Source organism: Parasteatoda tepidariorum, chromosome 2, assembly GCF_043381705.1.
Source record: "Parasteatoda tepidariorum isolate YZ-2023 chromosome 2, CAS_Ptep_4.0, whole genome shotgun sequence".
Classification (NCBI taxonomy): domain Eukaryota; kingdom Metazoa; phylum Arthropoda; class Arachnida; order Araneae; family Theridiidae; genus Parasteatoda; species Parasteatoda tepidariorum.
Genome location: NC_092205.1, coordinates 79,059,966 through 79,082,093, shown reverse-complemented (window position 1 = coordinate 79,082,093; position 22,128 = coordinate 79,059,966). Strand labels below are relative to the sequence as shown.

The 22,128-nt window shown below is 27.8% G+C and overlaps 1 protein-coding gene across 1 annotated transcript in view; it reads right to left on the bottom strand.

Moving 5' to 3' along the window:
- The window catches only part of LOC107439870 (cyclic nucleotide-gated channel alpha-3-like), a 294,151-nt gene that overhangs the window by 40,079 nt on the left and 231,944 nt on the right, over positions 1-22,128 (bottom strand). Inside the window, exon 2 of the mRNA XM_071177792.1 lies at positions 21,364-21,657. Within this exon, the coding sequence (XP_071033893.1) occupies positions 21,364-21,657 (294 nt within the window). The remainder of the gene's footprint in view (positions 1-21,363; positions 21,658-22,128) is intronic.

Below are 22,128 nucleotides of genomic sequence, written 5' to 3'. Positions count from 1 at the left end.
AGTGATCGAAGACAGTGCGAAGATAGTGATCAGAATTTTATTTCGTTGATGCAAATCTTAACATAAGATTCTTTAAAATAAAAATTAAAATAATTTTTGATAAAATATTAAGAAGTCATTTTGAAATATAGCTGTTTTTGTCGGAAACCTTATTATAATTCTTTTCCCTCTAAATAAATAAATCAAATAACTCAAGCTAAATATAAAAATTTTATTTTTTAAATCGGTTTTCTTTTCTTAAAACTCATTTATTATAATTACGCTTGAGGCTTTAAAAAAGGATTGCGTCGATAGCATGGAAATAAATTTGTCTTTACAAATTACAAATCCTATACTAAATCTATTGATTCTCTATTCTCGCTATACACCATAAAAACGAAAATCTTAAGCGTAAAAAAATCTCTTCAATGATAATGGATCTTTTTCGCATTTCCTAATGAGAAAAACAAAGAAAAAAACATCTGTTGCAAGCTTCAAAGATCATATCGCCGGCACTCCATCTCCGAAAATGAGCCTTGGTTATGACTTTATCACTTGGCAGATTCAAAGCTTGAACTACTTCATATAGCAAAAGAATTGCGAAAGTGATGCAATGAAAAAAAAACTGAAGATAAAAACTGCTTGGTGACCATTCTCACTTTACCATTAATTTCTTCTTTTTCCCTGCGGTTGAAGTTATTTTCTATTTGCTCCCTCGTGTATTTTTAAACTCATCTTCAGTTTTTATGGTTTGAAGTTTTCCACAGTTGTAATTGTTACAAATCTTTGTGTCAACTTTTAAGTTTGCTATTTTTCATAACTTTTTTTTCTTCTGATACAAATAATATCTCGAAAAATAAGCTGACTTTTTGAATGGTGTATATATTTTTCTTCAAAGACATCAATCGAAAAATAATTATAGGTTAAAAAAATAGAGTTACTTTGATAAAAGTAATTTATAAAAACCTGATTTTACTTTAGAAGAGTTTTAGAAATATAAATAATAATTAAATTTTGTAATGTTAAATTTATTTAAATGTTATGTTAAATATGTTTATGGTAGTGAATCTCAGAGAAAAAAACCTTCAATCAATAAAATTTTAAAATTTCTAGTGCTATTAATAATTACACAAGTAATTTTACAATTAAGCGAATTTATGTTTTTTTATATTAATGGAAGAAAACAATTTTTATATCTAAACTTAAAAAATTAAAAACAAAAAAAAAACAAACAAAGTCATCATTTTCAGTGCTGAACAGTATTTTTATTACATCATTTAAGTAATACAGTTACGGGCAATCACTTTATGAGAAATTATCAGAAAAGTTTTTACTTAAGATTTTTAAGATACTTTAATTGTGTGAAGAAATAAGTTTCAATAACTAAAATATAGATGTGAGTAATGAGAAATAATCTAATTAATGTGTGTTTAAAGGATCAAATGTAAAGTCAATTTATAAACAATTTGAAGCAAAAGTAACAATTAGTATCACTATTTAATTACAACAGAAAAAAAATTCATTCAACTTGAAACTAAAAACAAACATAATCATCACTCTGAAATGTTTTTATTACATTATTTAACTAAAACAGATAAGTGCAATAAATAATTTTATCGTACGATTTTATGAGAAATTATAAGAAAAGTTTTTATTTAAGGTTTTAAAAATATTTTTTGCTGCGTCAAGAAATAAATATGTTCTATATGTAAGTTCTATATTTAAGATATAGATATGAGTATTGTGAAATAATCCAAATAATGTATGTTTACAGGATGAAATGCAAAGCTAATTTAGCAGTAGGAATAATCTAGTCGCGATTCTCTTATGAGCAATATAAAATACTAAAGCATCATAGTTGTTAATTTGATACCAATATTTAAATTTAGAAAAATTTCACAATTAAATTGAAAAAGAAAAACGAATTTCAATTTCTAACAAAATAGCGTTTAACATTATCGAATAATGCGTTTAAATAAGCGCATTTATATCTTGTACTTGTATTTCTCATATGAACACTATGTAAGCGTTTGAAATTTACTACATTAGCAGTTAAGATTTTACAGAGTAAAAATTTATTAAAATTTATCTGAGTGTTAAGTCTAACTTTATTTAAAATGTATAATAAATTTTATATTTAAGTTGTATTTTGCAGAAGAGTGGTCATAAGGTTAAAATTCCAAACATCAGAAATATTTCAATTCATCCAAGAAAACCAATTTACTGAGATAAAATAATCTATTAAAGGAAAGGAAAATCTTTTCACCGGATTGAAGAAAAATAGTTAGAGGATATGCTATATTATTCAGTAACTGGAAATTGGAAGGAAAGTCACGTACAATAATAATTTCTAACTTTCCTTTTATACATTATTAACCTTATTTTGAAAAGTTTGTCGCGTGCATTTAAATTTTATTTAGTTGTAAAACTGAATATATAGACAGATATTTTATACGCGTAACGGATAAACTTATAATTAATGTTTAATAAATTTTTTTAATTTTATTAAATGCACTTTTAGTGTCGAATTATGAAAAATTATTTTAGCTAAATCTATAACAAAACTAATTTTCATTTTTGTGCTGAATAAGGGTATGTACAGCAAAATTGTATTTAATTAGAGCGTGTAAACATAAATGAAAAAAATACGATACATTATTTATTTACTATCCGTATAAGCCCTAACATTAACTAAGAAATAACTAAAAAGTGTTTGGTTATAATTCACTAAACTAAATAGCAGGTGAATACAATTAAATTTTTGTGATAAGGTCTTTCAGATTTTGCAATTATTTCAGATCGATAAACCATATGCCTTTGATCACGTTAATGTATCTAAAAGAAAAAAAATAATAGCAATTTAAGTTTTGCAAGGATTCATTTTAATACGTTCTACAATATTTATTTGTAAAAACAGTTATGAATGAAATGCTTAGCTTCAAAATTTAAAATTTGTTTCACTTTTAAAATTAATTTGCTTTTAAAATCTAAAAAATCATTGCATATTAAAATAAGTCTTCTTACTAAAACTATACCGCTACTAAGACTAAGCATTATTATTCGTATTAAGTCACTATTAAAACTAAGCCACTTAAATACGGCATGCAAATGTGCTATTCTTGCACATAATAATACTATACTTCCTCATATTTCTGTACTTAATAAGCATGAAATGATTTTTTTAGTGATTAAAAGGCAGCTTTAAAGCTTAAAAATCTGAATCAAATAGTGCATAGAAATAAGTTTTTAAGTTAAATAAAAAGGAAAAAATGAATATGCTTATTGGAACTATATGCACTGTAAGAGCTCCGTATCAAATTATGGTATAAAGTACCGGCACTTAAGATGTTGGGACTTTTTGTTTAATAAAAACTGTTTTTACTGGAACAATAAATCTGATATACCTTAAATTTTAGAGTAATAATTACCGCAAAACCACTGAATTACTCTAGTTAAAATTATTACTGTCAAAATTACGATATTATGTTTTATGGTAAAAAAAGATTTTGCTGTAAAATGGATTTTACGGCCCTAAGTGACGCTAATTTATACAATAATTTGATCCGGAATTATTTACAGTGTGTGACGAAAAAATATCATTCAAAACCCTTTCCTCAGCAATTTATTATGCAAAATATTATAAATAAAACAAAATTTCAATAGCTAGCAGAATTTATTTTCTGTTTCCTCGTATTAACATATTTGACAACTTTAATTTTTCCTTTACAAATTCACGCTGCTCTTATTTACATTAAAATTCATTTGACAAACACGCAGTTCTGAGAATTTTAAGTGCAATTTATTTTNTCCCAAATTTTGGCTGTATTTTTTTTAAAGAAGTACTTTGCAGAACTAAATAAGATTCTTTTCACAGCATTTAAATATTTACTTTATTTTCTTCATATATACAGAGAACAGTCGGCAAAGAATTCTGTTAGGTTAAAAAACATTTCGCTAAGAAAATAACGAATTCTAAAAGAAATACAAATAAACAACTTAAAAAAGAGAAATGCTGTTGCCAGCCATGGAATTTTTTGAAAGTTAAGTTAGCAACATAAATCAAAATGACATAGAAGCACAACTAGATCAAAATTATGATACCTGAGCGCTTGAAGTAACAAATCCTTCAATTCTATAAGTGTTGTATCGCCAAATGCCCAGATAATATTGAAATGTACAGGTTTAGAATTTTCTACAGTGAAAAGTTTTCGGAACTTCAGTATTCAAAAAAGTATACAAAAGCTAGACGTTAAGAACGTATCCAATGAGCGAGCAAAGCGAGCATTGGATTGCGAAGCAATCCGAAATGAACTGCAAAAGCAGTTCCATGGGTTGGCAAGCTTCAGCGAGCAGGGGGCGAAGCCTCCTAGTTAGAAATATTACTGTCAAAATTACGATATCATATTTAATGGTAACTAAAGATTTTGCGGTGAAATGGATTTTACGGATAATACGCCAAATGCAGCTAATTTATACAGTAATTTGATCGGGAATTATTTACAGTGAGTGACAAAAGAATGTCATTCATAATCCTTTCATCAGCAATTTATTACGTAAAATATTATAAATAAAACAAAATTTCAATAGCTAGCAGAATTTATTTTCTGTTTCTCCGTATTAACATATTTGACAACTTTAATTTTTCCTTTACAAATTCACGCTGCTCTTATTTACATTAAAATTCATTTGACAAACACGCAGTTCAGAGAATTTTAAGTGCAATTTATTTTATATGTTGTAGTAATTACTTCTGCAAGAATCAAAAACACGAGCTGTAAAGCAGCGAGCTCAAGTTATAATTAAAGATTTAAACAACAGGCCATTAAATAATTTTAAATATTCCTCACATTTGGAATTTAAATGTTTCGGGGAATAGAAATTCACTTACAATTGGTAAATACATAAAGCTCAGAGCTTGTTATATATTGCTGTCGTAAAATATTCAGATATAACAAAGATTTAAGACATTAGATCAAACATATTCCTGGTAATATTTTAAATTAGTTTAGGATCTTTTAAGTCACGTAGGAGGAGAAATTCTGTTTGTTTATCTTTCACATAAGGTTAGAAACACGTATGAGTCTTATATACACGGAAGAGTGTAAAGAATAAACAACTATTATGCTCTTTGAATTTAGATATTCTAGCAAGCTTATATAAAGAGGCGGCGGAAATTTTGCTTACAACATGTGAAACTACCGTCTCCTAATCGAATAAAATAAATGTGAAATTTCAATCACAAGATCAGAAATTATTTTTGTACTGTCAGAAAGTTTAGTAAAATTTAGTAATTTTTTTATTTTAATTTTGTTACTTTTGACATTCATTTTGTCCCAAAATCATTAGATTTTTTTTTTTTGCAAAACTGAAACTCTTAAACATTTTTTAAAACTGCTTTGAAGTGTATGTTATTTCCAGACTGTGAGGTAAATAATACAGTGAAATGCAGTTTCTAGAAGTACCATTAAACTCTTACAGTAAATTATACTAGAGAAATAATGTGGACTAATCCAATAATAGTTCATGGAAGTTTTTATTTCATTCACTGTGTAAAAACTTCGGAATCAAAGAGTACAATGTTACAGCACTTCGCTCCCAATTTTTTGATTATTACAAAGTAACGTGCATTATCCGCACGTAATATTTTACCGTAGAATATTATAGCATAAATTTTACAGTAATATTTATTTGAATAGAGTGATTTAGTGATTTTGATGAAATTATTACTGAAAAAATACGGTATATCAGATGTTTTGTTCTGTTACACCTGAGTGACTTCTGTTCCGTACCTGAGTGGCGGTACTTTCAACGTAATTTCACCAGGGAATTTTTACAGTGCACCATGACGTCTCGACCAGTTCTCCAAACATATTAAACATTTATTTTTAAATTAGGATCAGATGATTCCTTGAAAAATGTAAACAGGCTTTTTAAATCAATAAAAATGAAAGAAAAATAGTTTTATAATGAGTGTTATCAATAAAAATTTATATTTTTGTAAGCAAATACGGTTAAAATGGAAAAAGGATCATAAAATTTTATATAAATATCATAACTTTAAAGTGTCTTAAAGTATCTGTTTTAGATGTTTTTTAAGGAAAATTTTGATTTGAATTAAGAATAGTTTATTACAAAAAGGATTTATAAAAAAAAGTATTTATAATAAAGAATATTTTCAATAAGAAGCATTTATTACAAAGATGAATTCTTAGAAAAAGAATTTTTTGGAGCACATTGTCCTTTTCTTCTGTTACATTTCATGCATTTTCAGTGAAAGGAACAAATCATGTAATTTTGATTTTCATCTCCTAACAATTAAATTTTCCTGATTCTACAATATTGAATTTTACGTAATTGGTGCTCTTAATCTTACCACAATTTAGTTTCATTTGGTTATTTTGTCAGTACTTGTCCTAATTTAAGCTAATTATGTGCTCTTTTTAAAGGAAGCAACACTAATACATAAAGCTATGCCTGTTGCGATCCATTGATTTAAGATTTATGTTCTTCAACTATGGAATTGCTTTGATACCAACAAATCAATATTAACAAATGCAAAAATCAATCGTAAATATGAAATTATATTTATTGTCTTGTATATTAAGTTTCTAAATGTAAGGAAATAGTAATTTCGTGTTTTAACCTATAGCTGTTATGGTATTCACACCTATTTGCTATGTACTAGGGTTATAGCCAGCAAAATAATTTTGTTTGCTCAATGCTTTGCGTTTTAATTTCTTTTAGCATTTGGTCTAGTTATAAGGTTAAAAAAATTTCTAAGCAAAACTGAAATTGAATAAATTTTTTGTTAATTTCGCACCCTCCAACGTTAATTTTAAAATTAAACGTTTGCTTTTGAATTAACGCTATCAAACATAAATAAATAATCACTTCGAAATTTTGAATGCTGAATAACAGTTGTTCGCTCTTAAGCGAAGCGCCATCTGTAGCAATTGTTGTGAACTGCTCAGTTTTCTCTTGAACTCTTGTTTGAACCAGTCGTGGCTTCAATTGTAATAGTGCAATGATTTTGGTTATTTACAATTGTTAAAATAAAATATTGTTTGTTGAAATTATAGTATTTAATGAACCAGCGAACTGTGCACAATCGTGTACAACAGTTGCATTGGGTTTCTTAAGCCTATTTCTACATATTAATATTTTTTCCACAAAAACATTTCCTTTGCTCATTTTCTGCTATTTTTTTCAGAGAATTAGAACTTGCTAAAACACACTTCCGAGAGAAACTTAATTTATTTCCCAAGTTCTAAACTTTTTTCTTGTCTAGCTCAAAATTAACTTATTTCTATTCTTTTTCGTTCTTATAGAACAGAACTATTTTTTCTTCTTTATCGTCTTCCACACTATGGAAGAAATGAAGCTTTAGAATTCCTTTTCTATGCGGTCACTTTTCTAAGAACATGCAATGGCGCGAAAGAAACAACCCCATTTCATTTCACTTCATCTCTTTAGTCGGCTGTAATCGATTTTTCCTATCGGCATTAGGTGCGAATTTTATTCTGTTTATTCCTAAATATCTCTATGCCAAATACCATGCTCGATTTTTCCACACAGAAAATATTTCAGATTATTCCACGTAATTACATGGACCGTGAACAAGTTTTTTGAACCCAAATGTAATGCATTTTATATTCAGTTTTAGATTATGTAAGCCATGCGCGAACAAAATACAAAATGCAACATTTTCATTTTCTTGAGCAAAGTACTCTTTTTTTAAAGGAGAATAATAAAGTATTTTATGTAAATGAAAAAAACACACTCTATTTTATCAACTAATAGTATTGTTTTTTTTCTTTTATCATAATGCAATTTCATGGAAGAGGTACTATTTTTTAATTATCTTTTCTATTTATTTTGAATTTCCAATTTCTTTAATTTTCATTTATTTTATTTTTTATTTACTTTATTTTTTCATTTACTTTATTTTCCATTTATGAATTTATTTTAATTTATTACATCAAGTCAAAATTGTAAAAAATAAATATTGGTACTAGTTAAACATTAATATCATACAAATTTACTATAAGTAAACCTTTCTTTTAGCTTCACGAGGAAATCAATCTTGGAGAAATTGCCATACTTTATGGTAATGACATTTTTCGGAAAAAAACTCATAATTCTGGTAATAAAAACCAAATTATATGGTAATTAATCCATGAAGTTTGTAATTTTTCCAGTCATATGGGAACGGTTTACTGGAAATTCTGATATTCAAATTTATAGTTCTTATTATCACAATTTTTTTTAAAAAAATACAAAACTTAAAAGTAAGTTTAACCAAATAAATGGTTTTTATGCTTTTTATTAAGATATCTGGATAAAATTATCAAACTTTACCAAATTTACCACATTTTATTACATATTATGAAACTATATTTTAGTGCTAATTTTGCCGAAGTTATTACAAATTACTTTATAATTTTGAGCTCCTGTTGAGTCAGTATTTTTATAATTTTAGAGCTCCTATTGAGCCAGAAAAAAAGTAATCATTACCATGTTCTGGTAGTTTTGGTCATGGTGTTATTGCATGATTCTACAGTTTGCCTTACTGGTAATTCTAGTTCATCTTTGCACGTTATAAAACAATCGCTAAACTGAGATTTTAAATTACAATATAATATTATGGTCCAGTCTTCAACAGATGAACATTTTTAACATTATCAATGCTTTTAAAAATACTGGAACGATTACAATACCTGTATACATAGAGACTGATACAATTTAATTTAATAATTGTGCTACAGTTTAAGATATTTTTTTATCCCGCTTTAAATTTTTGGTTTTATTAAAAGCCATATAATGCTGTCAATCAGTAATGAGTCAGAATCTTGTTATTTAATTTAATTTACTAAAGAATATTCAAAATTATTGCCAACAAGTGGTTAGGTATACATTTCATTAGATAGAAGTCACACAAAGGCATTTTCATAAAAAAGTCATTGAAATAGTTACGCAAGTACACCATGACTTTATCCTCCGTATTAATGCGTCGTCTCCGTAATGCTTTTAATGCTTATTTAAAGTACTCAAGTCACATGGAGACATATATGCACTATTGGGTGAGTATCTCAAGACTTCCCATTTTATTTTCTGTAGAAGTACCTTTGTCTTGGCAATCTTTCCAGGATGATTCCGTGAGAACGTTAACAAAAATATTTATATTAAATTGCCTTTCTAAGCTCAAATATCAAATATTATTGATGCTTTCTCCATAACTGCAGAAAACTCGTAAAAAGTGGCACTATGTGTGATGGCAAAGGAGTTATGTATGATAATTAATGCATAATAATTAAAGAATAATAATCCCCTCCCCCTTGATTTTAATGATATTGCTTTTCGAATGATTATCAGATCTGCTGGTTGCAGAAGATTTGTCTTAGAAAATTAAACTTAATCTGTGTTAAGTAAACAAAATCGTAAATAATTTTCCGTAAAAACATACGCACATGAGTAGAAGGAAGAAAAAATTAAAAAATCTATAAAGGATTTGGAGAAAAAATGGAAAAGTGATTAGTGATTACTCAAAGCTAGATACTGTAAAAATGTGTTGCATTATATGCTATAAGTTTACTTTAATAATGAGTATTGTCTCTTTCTTAATTTAGAACTTTAGGTATATTTGATCCTTATTTATCATTTTATATATTTTTTTCCCCACATAAAAGTGGAATTCAAATAAAATTAATAATTTTCAACAATCTACATATTTTTAGTTTGAAAAATATCTTTGTTCAAAAATCTAATTATGATTTAGGTCTAATATATCTGGGTTAAGCAATTTAGCTATTAAAATTAAAATAAAAGAATGCTCTAAATGTTTCTATAAGAAAGTCAAAACTTTTTTTTATGCATTGATTGTTTTACGCAGACATTCTGAACAAAGAAAAAAAATGGTTAAAGTTAATCAATCATAAGAGTGTGAGATAAAATGATTAATGTGTTTTATTAAAGAAATACTTTTTTTGACACTCAACGGCTTGAATAGGATGAAATTCGTAATGAAATATTTTAATAAATAGTTTGCTAGAGAAAGACGTGATTTTACAATTGAAAATGAGTGAAATTTGAAAAGAAAATTAAAGGAATGCAACCGAGTTTTTTTATATATATTAAGTAACATAAATTAATACTACAAAATTTTTTCATGAAAGTTAAACATTATTAACTTATTTCAAATGTTTTACTTATTTACTTTGCTTTTGTTCTCAAAAAATAGTTAGAAACTAAATATTTTTGGTTGCAGGTATCGAAACAAAATTTCTGGTTAATTGTGATATCTAAAGTCACAAAATTGGTACAATTTTAATGTTATAGTTGGAGGCAAACTTAAGATTTTTCAGAAATACTTAAAAACAAGCTCTTGGAATCAAGAATATATAACAGTTTAGGCTGAGATAGCCTGATTGGTGAGGCGTTTTGCTCATGTTTGAGAGGTCACAAGTTCGATCCCCTCTGACCAAAGACTCCCCTTGTACAAAAAGGTGATCGTCTCCAGTAGTCTATTTTGCAGCTCCTCTAGTGTGGCTTTATATATACACACCGAAGAGCCATTACATTATGACCACTGATCACCATGCTAATAACATGTAGGACCACCTTTACACCTCAAAACTGCCAGCATCCTCCGTGGCATTGATTCCACAAGGTGCTGATAGGTAGTCTGAGGTATCTGGTACCAAGCGCTCACCAACTGGTCCTGCAATTCCCTCATATTGCGAGGGGGTAGCGTGGCAGCACGAATTTGGTTTTCCAAGTAGGACCACAAATGCTCTATTGGATTAAGGTCAGGTGAATTTGGGGGCCAAGACATGACTTGAAAGTCACTGGAATGTTCCTCGAACCAATCCATGACGATTCGACCCTTATGACATGGTGCATTATCCTGTTGGTAGACACCATCCCCCGCAGGAAAAACTGTTGCCATGAATGGGTTAACCTGGTCTGCAACTATGTTCAAGTAGCTTACAGGCGTCAGGGATTGTTCTATGAGGATTATGGGTCCTAATGTGGCCCATGAAAACATTTTTCCTGAGCGAGAAACCATGAAAACCTGGGAGAACCACTTTGTTACAGATGGAGGTTGGTCATAATGTAATGGCTCTTCGGTGAATATATATGGTAATATAAGATAATAAATGGTAAATAGGGACAGTATCTTTTAACTTGCTTTTCCACAAGTTTTAAACGAAATAAAAATACTATTTAATCAGAATAACTGCAAAAATAAAAATAAAAAAATTATAAAATTTCATTCGTTATGTCTTTTTTTTTTAATAAAAGTTGTTGAAACTGTCGAGATACCTTAAAATATTTTTGTTTGATTGCAAAACCTTGTAAGTTTTCTTTAATCACAAAGCAGGTTGTTTAAAATAGATTTCAACGCCATAACAATCTGAAGAAGGCCCTGAACAAGTATAGGTGTTTAAGAAAGATCTCCAGGCAATTTTCACTTCAAAAATGTCATTAGTTTTAATAGGAAAAAAAATTCTGAAGCATACTTTTCAATCCCATTGTTCAGCTTCTAAATAGTTCGTAGCTTCGTATATACCATTTACTTCATTCCCAATAGTTTTACTCCTCATCCATTGTGGAAAAAAAATCTTTACGAGTAGTTTTCCAACCTTTTCACTCTTAACTCCATTTGTTGCAAAAAAGAGAAGAAAAAAAAACATTCTTTTGATTCTCGTGGGATTTCAAAACTTTTCTTTTCGATCAACCATAAACTTCTTTTTGTAAATGTAATATTTTTTTTCCACCCATTCAACACTGGTTGTTTCTATAGAGATTATGTTCGAGTATTAACAGAGAAAGATTCGCTGTTTTCGTTCCAATTCGTTTGGTTTCACTTTCTGATTTGGCGAAACATTTCGTGCACAAGACATAAACAGTACTTGACTACTAAAACTCTGTTTTTAGTTAGGATATATATGGCTTTTACTTCTATGGTTAGGCTATTGCTTTTTAACTTTAATTATAAATGATTTTGGGAAATCAGTTACGAATAGAAAAATGGAAATATTTATGATATAGTTCATTGTTCAAAAATGATTTGCAATGTGATAACTATTTATGAAAGATTATTTAGATAAAAAAGTTGTATACAACAAGAAAAAAAGCATTGTCAAATCTACCAGAATTTGGTAAATTATACAGTGTTTGTGGCTCTATGGGAGCACAAGAAAGCCCAGCAATTTTTAACAAAGCACCTTATTAATTATTTGGATAAAATAACAAAAAAATATGGTTTCACAATATGTGATAAAATTTGGTCAAATGTGGTAATTTTATCATGATACTTTGGAGCATGGCATAAATACCATTTATTCGGTTAAATTTACTTTTCATTTTTGTACTTTTTTATGGTTATAAAAACTATAATTTTGAAAACCAGAATTTCAGGTTAGTCGCAACCATTTAAACAGAAAAATTACCTAATAAGTAGTCATAAGAAATTATTGTCAATTAAAATATCTGTAACTAAACGTGAGATGTGACATTTCGTCCATTTTTGACGTAGTCCATAATGGATCATTTTATTTCACTGACATATTAAAGATATTCTGTATGGTGAAAGATATTAATTATCAAAATATACTAAAATTTGTACTTGCTGAATTGTTTCGCAATTTTTTTAGCATTTGATTCGACGCTCGTACTTTTACATGAATTGTTTTCTGAATCTGTACTTTCTAAAATTTCTGAACGCTAACTTTTTCTTACAGTTTCTAAACTCAAAAATTCTTCTCACATTGCGAAAATAATTGCTCATTGGAAAATAGTTACACATTGTGAAAATAATTACATATTCATTGTTTGTTTGCTTTTCTTTTAAAAAAGTTTACTTATTAAATTTGGTGAAATGATTACAAAAATAACTAGCAAGCACATTTAAATATTTAGAGATACTAATAAACTTTATTTGAATTTTTTTACTATTTACATCAGACATTAATAGGTTAAAAAATAACTATTGTAAAATACTACATAATGAGACTGAACAACTGTAAATAACCCTTGTTTAAAATTGTAACAGTGTTAAATTAGGCCAGTTGCTTTTTGAACTTGAGCTTTTGTGATATTTAATTATAAAATTAGACATGGTTGTTTATTATATTAGAATGCAAAGCAGAATTATGATACAAAATACTAAAATATTTTAACATCGCTTTCGAAGAACAAACTGTTCTGAATTAAAATCTCTTGAATAAATTATATATTCACTACGCATATTTGTACACGCCATTCAAAATATATTAAAAACTAGAGTTTCAACTTAAACAATATTTTTTTAAAAAAAAATTTATTAGCTTTCTTTGAAAAGTAGAAGGAATTATTTGAGCAATGACAAAAGTTAGTAAAATTCATGTTGTTAATGAAGATGTAATGTTTAAATTACATAGTAACTATTCTCTTTAAATTATTTTCCTTGAATATTTTTATATTAGGACGATTTTTAAATAAAATAATAACATTAGCTATAGCCAAAAAGCTTTTATTTTTAATAGATTAAAAAGATGTTTTTTTATTTTTATTTAAAATTCAGAGTTTTGAGAAGTAAATTAGATTTTCTATTCTAATGTAATAATTCCTTATCTTGAGTGAAAATGAAAATGCTTCATTTTATTTTCTAAATGAAAATTTAAAAGTTCTAAATGAAGTTCATATAGTAGTCAGTAAATTATTAAATCGTTAAAAATTACAAGTGTGGAAATTTTAAGAAAGGTGCAGAATTGGATTTAATCATTGGTTGCTCATCAAAAACGCTTTATTCTTCCCCAATATACACTGTATTCCGGATCACTGAATTCCGGATCAAATAACGGAAAAACGTACTAGAGCACTGAGTGTTTACGATAAATAGTTCGTAAAATACTATTTATCGTGAAGCCCATTTCTGCTACAAAAACTTTTAAACCATATGGTTACAGTAATAGTTATTTAATTACAGTGATTCAGAATTTTTACAGTAACTATTACCGTAAAAATTGTAGTATATTAGATTTTTAAAATTTTAATTAAAAATTGATAGGTAGTATTTATCAAAGAGAGGCATGATGTATATTAAGACGGCTAATAGTGTATTTACAGGGGTTTCCAAATACTTATTAGTAAATAACCTACATTGTCGAAAATTACAGTGTAAAGTACCTGCAATTTGGGAGCATCATCCGTAAAATCTATTTTTCCTTAAAATTCATTTTTACCGTAAAATATTGTACTTTTATTTTTATAGTAATATTTGAGTGATTTAGTGAGTTTACGGTAATTATACGGTAAAAAGTACTGTATATCTGAATTTTTGTTCAGTAGCATGCTGCGGTGAGAAAGAATTTTGCGGTAAAATTTTACGGAATTTCATGGTAAAAAGTTCTGCCACCCTGTGTGTCGGTACTTTTTACATTTACTCTATCTAGCATTTCTATAGCTTTCGCATACAAAATTCAATATTATAATTATAAATTTAAGAAATATGCTTGTTTTCACTATAATTTCATGCTGTTCACTTTCTTTCCGTTTTTTCTTTTTAAAAGTGATTATCGGATTACTTAATTTTATAACGATGTCATATAATAATTGTGAACTTTTTTTTGAAACATTTGCTTCGGCTAAAATTTCAGCATGTCGGGTAATGAAGACATTTTTAATACTCTTTTCTGAAGTATAATTCTTTATATCATATTACATTTCATTTAACATGTCTTTAACTCTTTTATATCTTAGTAAAATAAAAATAATAGCAAAACCTATTAGACTTAAACAATAAGATATTTATAAGCCGTGAAACTTGAATTGAATTTTATACTTCTCCTATAATTTTTCATTGCAAACTTTTAAATCAATATTTAAAACAATTTTTTGAAACCTTTAAAAAAAATATTTCAATTTTTCATTTTTATAACTTTTAAATTTTGCTTGTAATAAAAGTACTTAATTGCTATTTTCTTTCCTAGCAATTATTACATTTTGGGTGAGATATCACAATAATATTGCTTTTCTCTTTTCTCTAACTGTGACTTAATTTGTTCAATATGTCTCTTGTCGAAACACTGACCATTTATTGACATTCCGAACGCATTTCGTCAAACTTTACTAAAGGTCAACTATTTTTTTAGTACAACGAAAAGTAAATGTTTATTTATAAGTTAAACTGAAGCGAAACTAAATCTAATACCTATACATAATTTGAATTACTAAGAAATCTCAAAGTTGATCATTTTACAAGTTTTAGAAGTATATTAAATAAATTTTTGTATATATGAAAATATAAAATACTCAATTTTGATCAATCGTATAGAAACAGTCAACTTTAAGTATAACTTTTGACAATTATCTTCAATTTGATTTAGAGTTATCCTTCGGTAATTTAGCTAAAATAAAATTGAAAAACAACATAAAAGCAATGAATAATATCCAATGTTTTTAAATTTTGTAGTCATGTGTAAAAGATTAAACTATACTATTTTTTTAGTCTTGTTTATCATTTTTATTCATTTCAGAGATTTTTGTATAACTTTTTTCCATTATTTTTATATAGTAAGCAATTTTTTTTCCAATTTTCAAATTTTAATTTATTAGTTTTCTTTTTTTCAATTAAATTGTTCTTAACTAAAACTGACTATTTAATTAAAGTTATTTTGGTACTAAATTGCCTTAATAAGATGATTCATGTTAAAAATCCTCGATATTAATTATGGGAATTGACGTGACATTATCATTTCATAAAACTTCATAACTCTAAGTTCGATTATTTAACGAACGTTAACTTTGCCTTCCATATGAGCCGTCTTTTAAAATATCCAACCATAACATTAACTAAAACTTTAATTCAATTAGCTTTACAAATTAAATTAAGGTATATCTATGAAAGAATGAACAATCAGAGGGAAGAATAATAATTTATTTATTCAGGAACTAGCTTAAATTCCCTTGGGCAGTGAAGCAAGTATTCGGATATATTTCGTTAGTCGTTAATTCTGACGGAAAAAAAAAGATTTTCGAAATGATTTTTGAATTCTATTTGATTAAATGATTTGGATTTGTAATTTTTGGATTTATGAAATTTTATTTGGATTAATGCAATATTTTTCTGAGTTTTAAAATTATTTAAAAGAGTTCTATTCTGTTTATTTAAGAAAATTGTCTGATTGAAATGTTTGATTTTATAACATTTTTAAAATGTACTGGATGAAAGAATCAGGAAAAATTGTTAAGTCTGAACATGATGAAAAATGAAAGCTGATATTTTTATTCGTTAGTAATCTATTTATTGTAGTCCACCAGCAATTTTTGTGAGCTAAAAAATTATTACTTTTAATAATCTAATTTAATGATCGAGTTTTCACTCACTGAGATAAAATCGTAATTAACAAATAAGCTAAGTAATAGAGACTACAATTTAATTGAGTTTCTAAATCAGACACAAAAGCACATGCTTTCTTTAAAATTAGCATGCATGTTTTTGAAGGATTCGCATTAAGAGTCGTTAAATATGGCACCAATAGTTTATTTTGTAAATTTAATTTAACTTTTAATTTAATAATCATTTAGTTCTGTAATGAAGAATAATTAACCCTTATTTAAAAAATTCGTTTATTAAAAAATCATGCAAAAATATTATATTAAGTAATTATTTGCTATTATTTAATTTAATGATGGCAGAAAAATATCTCTGAAGCCAAAGATAATAAATTTCATAAAGCCACACATACTGCAAAAAAAGCTTCTCACAATTTAAGTTTGAAAAAAAAAACGTTTAGAGAAACGTTCTCTTTCGAATTTTTATTTTTCAAGAACTATTCAGCCACTTCGCTGTAAAAAACGGCTTCTCAAAATTGGGCAAAAATGTGTTAAATGGCTCAGAAACATATAAACTCGAATTTGAAAACCTCACGTATTCAAACTTAAAACAGCAAATATGCATTTTTGAGGAAAGTGCATAGTCTCAAAAGGAATGTGGAGGGTAAATGTAGGATTCGAACCATTGACCACCGGGATCGTAGTAGAACGCTCAAACTGCCAGTTGTACCCCACAGTCCAACGGGAATTAGAAAGCTTTATACTCAATGACACAACTTGACATATCGATTTCCAATTTAAATAGTACAAAAACCTTGGATTTGGAAAATATGGTTTCAATAGCTTAGCGAGGAAATCGGTAAATTTTACTTGACCGGTAGCTTGTCTCGCTATATCTAAAAACTTTAAGGCGAATGGAATGTATGTCATAATGTGTTACAGGAGCCGCCACTGAAAAAAAAAAACTTCCTAAATTTTCATCTACTGGGGTGTACTACAACAATGGTGGTTAGAATGTCCTACTGCAAAACCAGAGGCACTTGGCTCAAATCCTGCCTACAGCCAACGAACATCTCTCTGATGCATTTCTCCCTCCACACTACGGTTGAGATTATGTATTTTGCTCAGTATTATATTGAGAATGCACTGTTTCAAGTTTGTATACAGGGGTTTTTAAAGCTCGATTGCATTTATTTTAGAGCTATTTTGACACAATTTTGAGAAATCCTTTTTTTTTACACTGAAATGACTGAATATTTCTTGATAGTTCAAAATTCAAAAGAAAACGTTATTCTAAAGTTTTCTATTCAGAGTTTTCTTCAAGCTAAATAAGAATAATGCTATTTTAGCTTTCACTAATTCTAAGCAAAATAAAAAATTCTAAACTATAAAAATGCTATTTAGTAATAACTTCTGATTAAATGATCGGATTGTTTCACGGAATAAGATCCAATCTAATTTGCTTGTGAGGCTAACCTTCATTATGTTAATTTATTTGTGCTAGCGATACTTTAGTTAACGTATTAAAAACATGTGCGAAAAGCGTACTTCCTTTGAACTAATTATTTTTAATCGAATTTGAATTTTTGGCCCTTTAAATATGAGGGTCAAAAATTGCATTCACGATCTAGAAAATAAATACAGTTTCTATTGCAGAAGAGTGTCATAAAAGTATTGGCCCATTAATATTACTTTATTTTTTCAATTTAAAAAAATCCGATATACCATAAATTTTACACTATCATTAAGTTTCACTATTATTAGGGGGGCTGGAAAGTAATGTCGTTTTGGTTCATTAAATATTCGTTAGTCTTGAGAACCAATTAATTTTTTTCGATCCATTTCGATTAATTTTCGATCCGGCATTGAAAGGTTGCTGCTAACGAGGGTGAATACACTATTCATTAAAAATAAAATTTTGGTAACAAATATCAAATGCTCCAAAAACACTCGCCTAATATTACCAAAACAATTTCGGTAAAATAGATTTTACGGTAAAAATAAATTTTACTGTAAAATGGATTTTATGGATGATGCATCCTAAGTATCAGTATTTTATATCGTAATTTGATCCGGTTTTTTTTTTTACGTTGCACTTAGCACTCTCAGCTTCTCATTCTTGGACGCATTCTTGAATTTGAAATAGAAAATGTTTCTTAAATTCATACTTTAAAAGAAATAAATAAGTAAATAAAGTTAGGTAAAAATAAAAAACACTGAAATTTTTTTTTTTTTTCAGTTTGAAATTTTGAATTTTCAGACACAGTTTTCCTTATTTATCTTATTTCACATTACGTTTGGAAGAATACGAGAACGAAGTCTGATTTACGCGAAAGAATATAAAAATATTCGACAGCAGTTTACTGAACTTTAAGTGGAAACTGTCAAATAATACTATATCTGAATAAATTAAACTTAAAGGAGCAATAAAGCAGGGCGTCATTAAACTGATCTCTTATTTACCTATGAAGAGTATCTTATCATTTAATGAGGAGATTTATTTTCAGCCTCATTGACATTAAATCGAGTGTCTGAGTGTTGAACTCGAGATTTGCACACCACGATTTAACCGGATGTTGCAAGGAATTTTATTGTTCAATGACTTCTTGGAATGGATGGCTAGACAAATGATTATCATTTATTTCTATTTAAATTAACAATTTAAAATGAAAAGGTAAGTGAAGGGAAGGAAGAGCTATAATCCTGTATTATCTTAATGTGCATCAATAATTTGAGAGACATAAGCAGCTTTTAATGGAACGAGTTTATATTTTTGCTGATGATATCTGCTTGCTTCGAACTTCGAAATATATTGATTAAAATTTGGATAAAATATTTAAATAATATTTATTTTTGGAATGTTGTAATGTAAAAGAAGCATATTGAATATTGGAGGAATAGTATATATTTCTAATAACAAAAAATTAGAGATAAAAGATTTTAATTATTTTGAATAATATTTTCATGAAATGCTTTTAATGGAAGTATTTTTTGCTATATTCCTGATGCTTAGTTTCTACATAAATTTCTTTAGGTACTCCAATGAAGGACGGTTGTAAAGTGCGCATTGTAACAGAGGGTCAGGGGCAGCGAATAGCCCAATTAGTGAAAAGCGTGTAAGCTTTCTTAGCTAAAGTGATCCCTCAATCCCAAAACGTCAAGTCTCTTTATGAAATAATTGCGCCACTTTAAAAAAAGGGGTATGTAGTAACAGAGGGGAAAGCACACAGAATAACATAATTTGTAAGAAGTGTGCAAGCTTTCTCGGCTAAAGTTATCCCTCATTCTCAACGCCGAGTTTCTTTATGAAGTTACTTCAAAAGCGTACTTTATGAAGCGCCTCTTCAAAAATAAATAAATAAATAAAAAATGCTAAAACAAATATTACGATTGTAAGTCAGTTCTGGAGATACTTTCATATTTCATACAGCTGATTAAGTTCACAAGCTACTGAAATGTTCTATTTAGCTGTTTCGATACTGTAGTACTCCTTCACAACTGAAATTGTGCTTTGCAATGATTTGATAGAGAAAAAATTCTTTTATAAAAACATAACCATTCAAACATATTATATCACACATTATTGAACACTACTAAGTAAAATGAAATATAAAATTCGAATTAAATCAGTTCGTAATTAATCTTTGTTCGATAGAAACTAAATAGTACTTTTCTTGGTTGAGATGTCTTTTTTAGAACTTTATATATGATTAGTTGTAAGCGTAATAGGGACTGTAAGAAAACAGTTAAAGCTCAGCAACTGTAAAAAGAATCAGGGATAGAAAAATATAGATTATTTATTTTTTATTTTTTCACATTTGAGAAAATTTTGATAAGAGCATAGATTGTGACTTATTAAAATGATAAAATCAAATCTCATATTGCCTAACAGAGAGAGCATTAGGGCATTGTGAACATTAAATAGAGTTATTTCAAACCATTTTTTTTTAAATTTATTTTTGTATTATAATTTTTATATTGCATATTCGCGGTCACTGTTAAATTAGTAAAGTTTATATATCCTTAATATAGTCTCTATGCTTTAAGTAAAGAATTTGATTGATTGCGTTTCATGTTTTTTTATAAATAAAATTGCTTTGCTTTCGAAGGCATATTGTGCTTAAAAATATAAAGTGAAATATATATATATATATANTATATACACATATATATATTTTTTATCCATCATATGATTCATAAAACTTGACCAAAATAATTAGGAAAATTCGATAAAAGTGTTACAGACGTGAAATCAGAGACGGAATCTAGAAGGACAAAGATTGGATCTGAATTACTAGAAAAAAACTAATAAAATTCGTAACATTCAGTAACTAACCTCAAATATAAACTTGCAATTATAATTACTACAATACATTTTGTCGGGTATATATGAAAAAAAACCACTTTCCTCAATTTTTCAGTCTTATCTTTTCGAAGGCTGGACAAACTAACAAATAGGAATTTATTTAAATCATATCTGATACCAAACCGGTTTCGAATCCTAGCGACAGCTGATCGATACAAATTTCGCACCCGGATAGTACTGACCCCAGTACTGAAGTAAAATATCCTCAGTGATCATGGGATAGAATTCCCTCGCCGTCAGGTAAACCGTGAGAGATTTTCGTGGTTTTCTGTTTCATCAAAAAAGTCCTCCATGAAGGCAAACTTCTCCCAATACTTCAACCAGGAGTTCCCTTGTCAGCTGGACTGGGTTAAAAATGACAAAGCTACGAAGATGAACATTGGTTGTCGTAAACTCAAAATTAGATCGGCTGTTCAATGACGGTTTTAAATAAAATTAAAAAAATCGTATTTGAGTGGTGGTGTATTTTTGTGATTAGGGCATTTGCAATGTAAAGTAAAACGATTGATGACGATTTTTTTTTGGAATATTATTATTTTCGACAAATTTTTTGTGACATACATAAAATATTTGTCGAATTTATACATTTAAAAACATTTCTTCGTGAAATTTTTTTTAGCCTATTACTATGAAAATGTTTGGTAATTTTCTTAAAAAAATACTACATTTAATTGCAAAAAATAGATACAAAAACAACGTACCTTTGCGACAAATGAAATCTCCCGGACTAAAAAGAACAGGTCTTAACCTCAAGACCAATTCCCTTAGAAAACCTTGCTCAGTATTCTGGAATATTTCCACTCTTTTCAACGTATCCAGATGAACATGAATGGCGATTTCAGCTTTTAGTTTGTCTGGCAAACATCCCACAGACCTTTCCTCATCTGAAGACTTCTGCGTAAACCAAAGATAATCAAACCACTTGATGACTTTGTTAAATAATTGTCCAGGCACTTTCCTCATTCGCATGTAAGTTTTTACAGAGTCCAACTTAGCTGTAAAGAAGATGGTACATTATCAGTTAAGACAACCAAATAATATTACTGTACAATATTGGTCTCAATATTACACTGAGAATAAAAGTATTATCAGAAAATGGTAGTATTTACAATGTTTCTGACTCTGATAACACCAAAAAGTGCTTTGGTAATGATTTTGGTAAAATTAACAGTTAAAAAACTCTTTATAATATGCTTCAAAATGTGTTAAATGTGGTAAAATTTGATGATTTTATCATGAAACTATAGATCATGTCAAAAACCATTTATTTGGTTAAATTTATGTTTTGTATTTGTATTTTTTTTTAAACAAAATGTGCTATAATAAGAATTATAATTTTGAGAATCGGAAATTGCTGCAAGCTGTTAAGATATGAAGAAAAGGGTTTAACTGTAATATATTTTGGATTCGTTAACCAGAATTGTGTTTCCTTCTTTTAATAAATAGAAATGTCATTACCGTAAAGT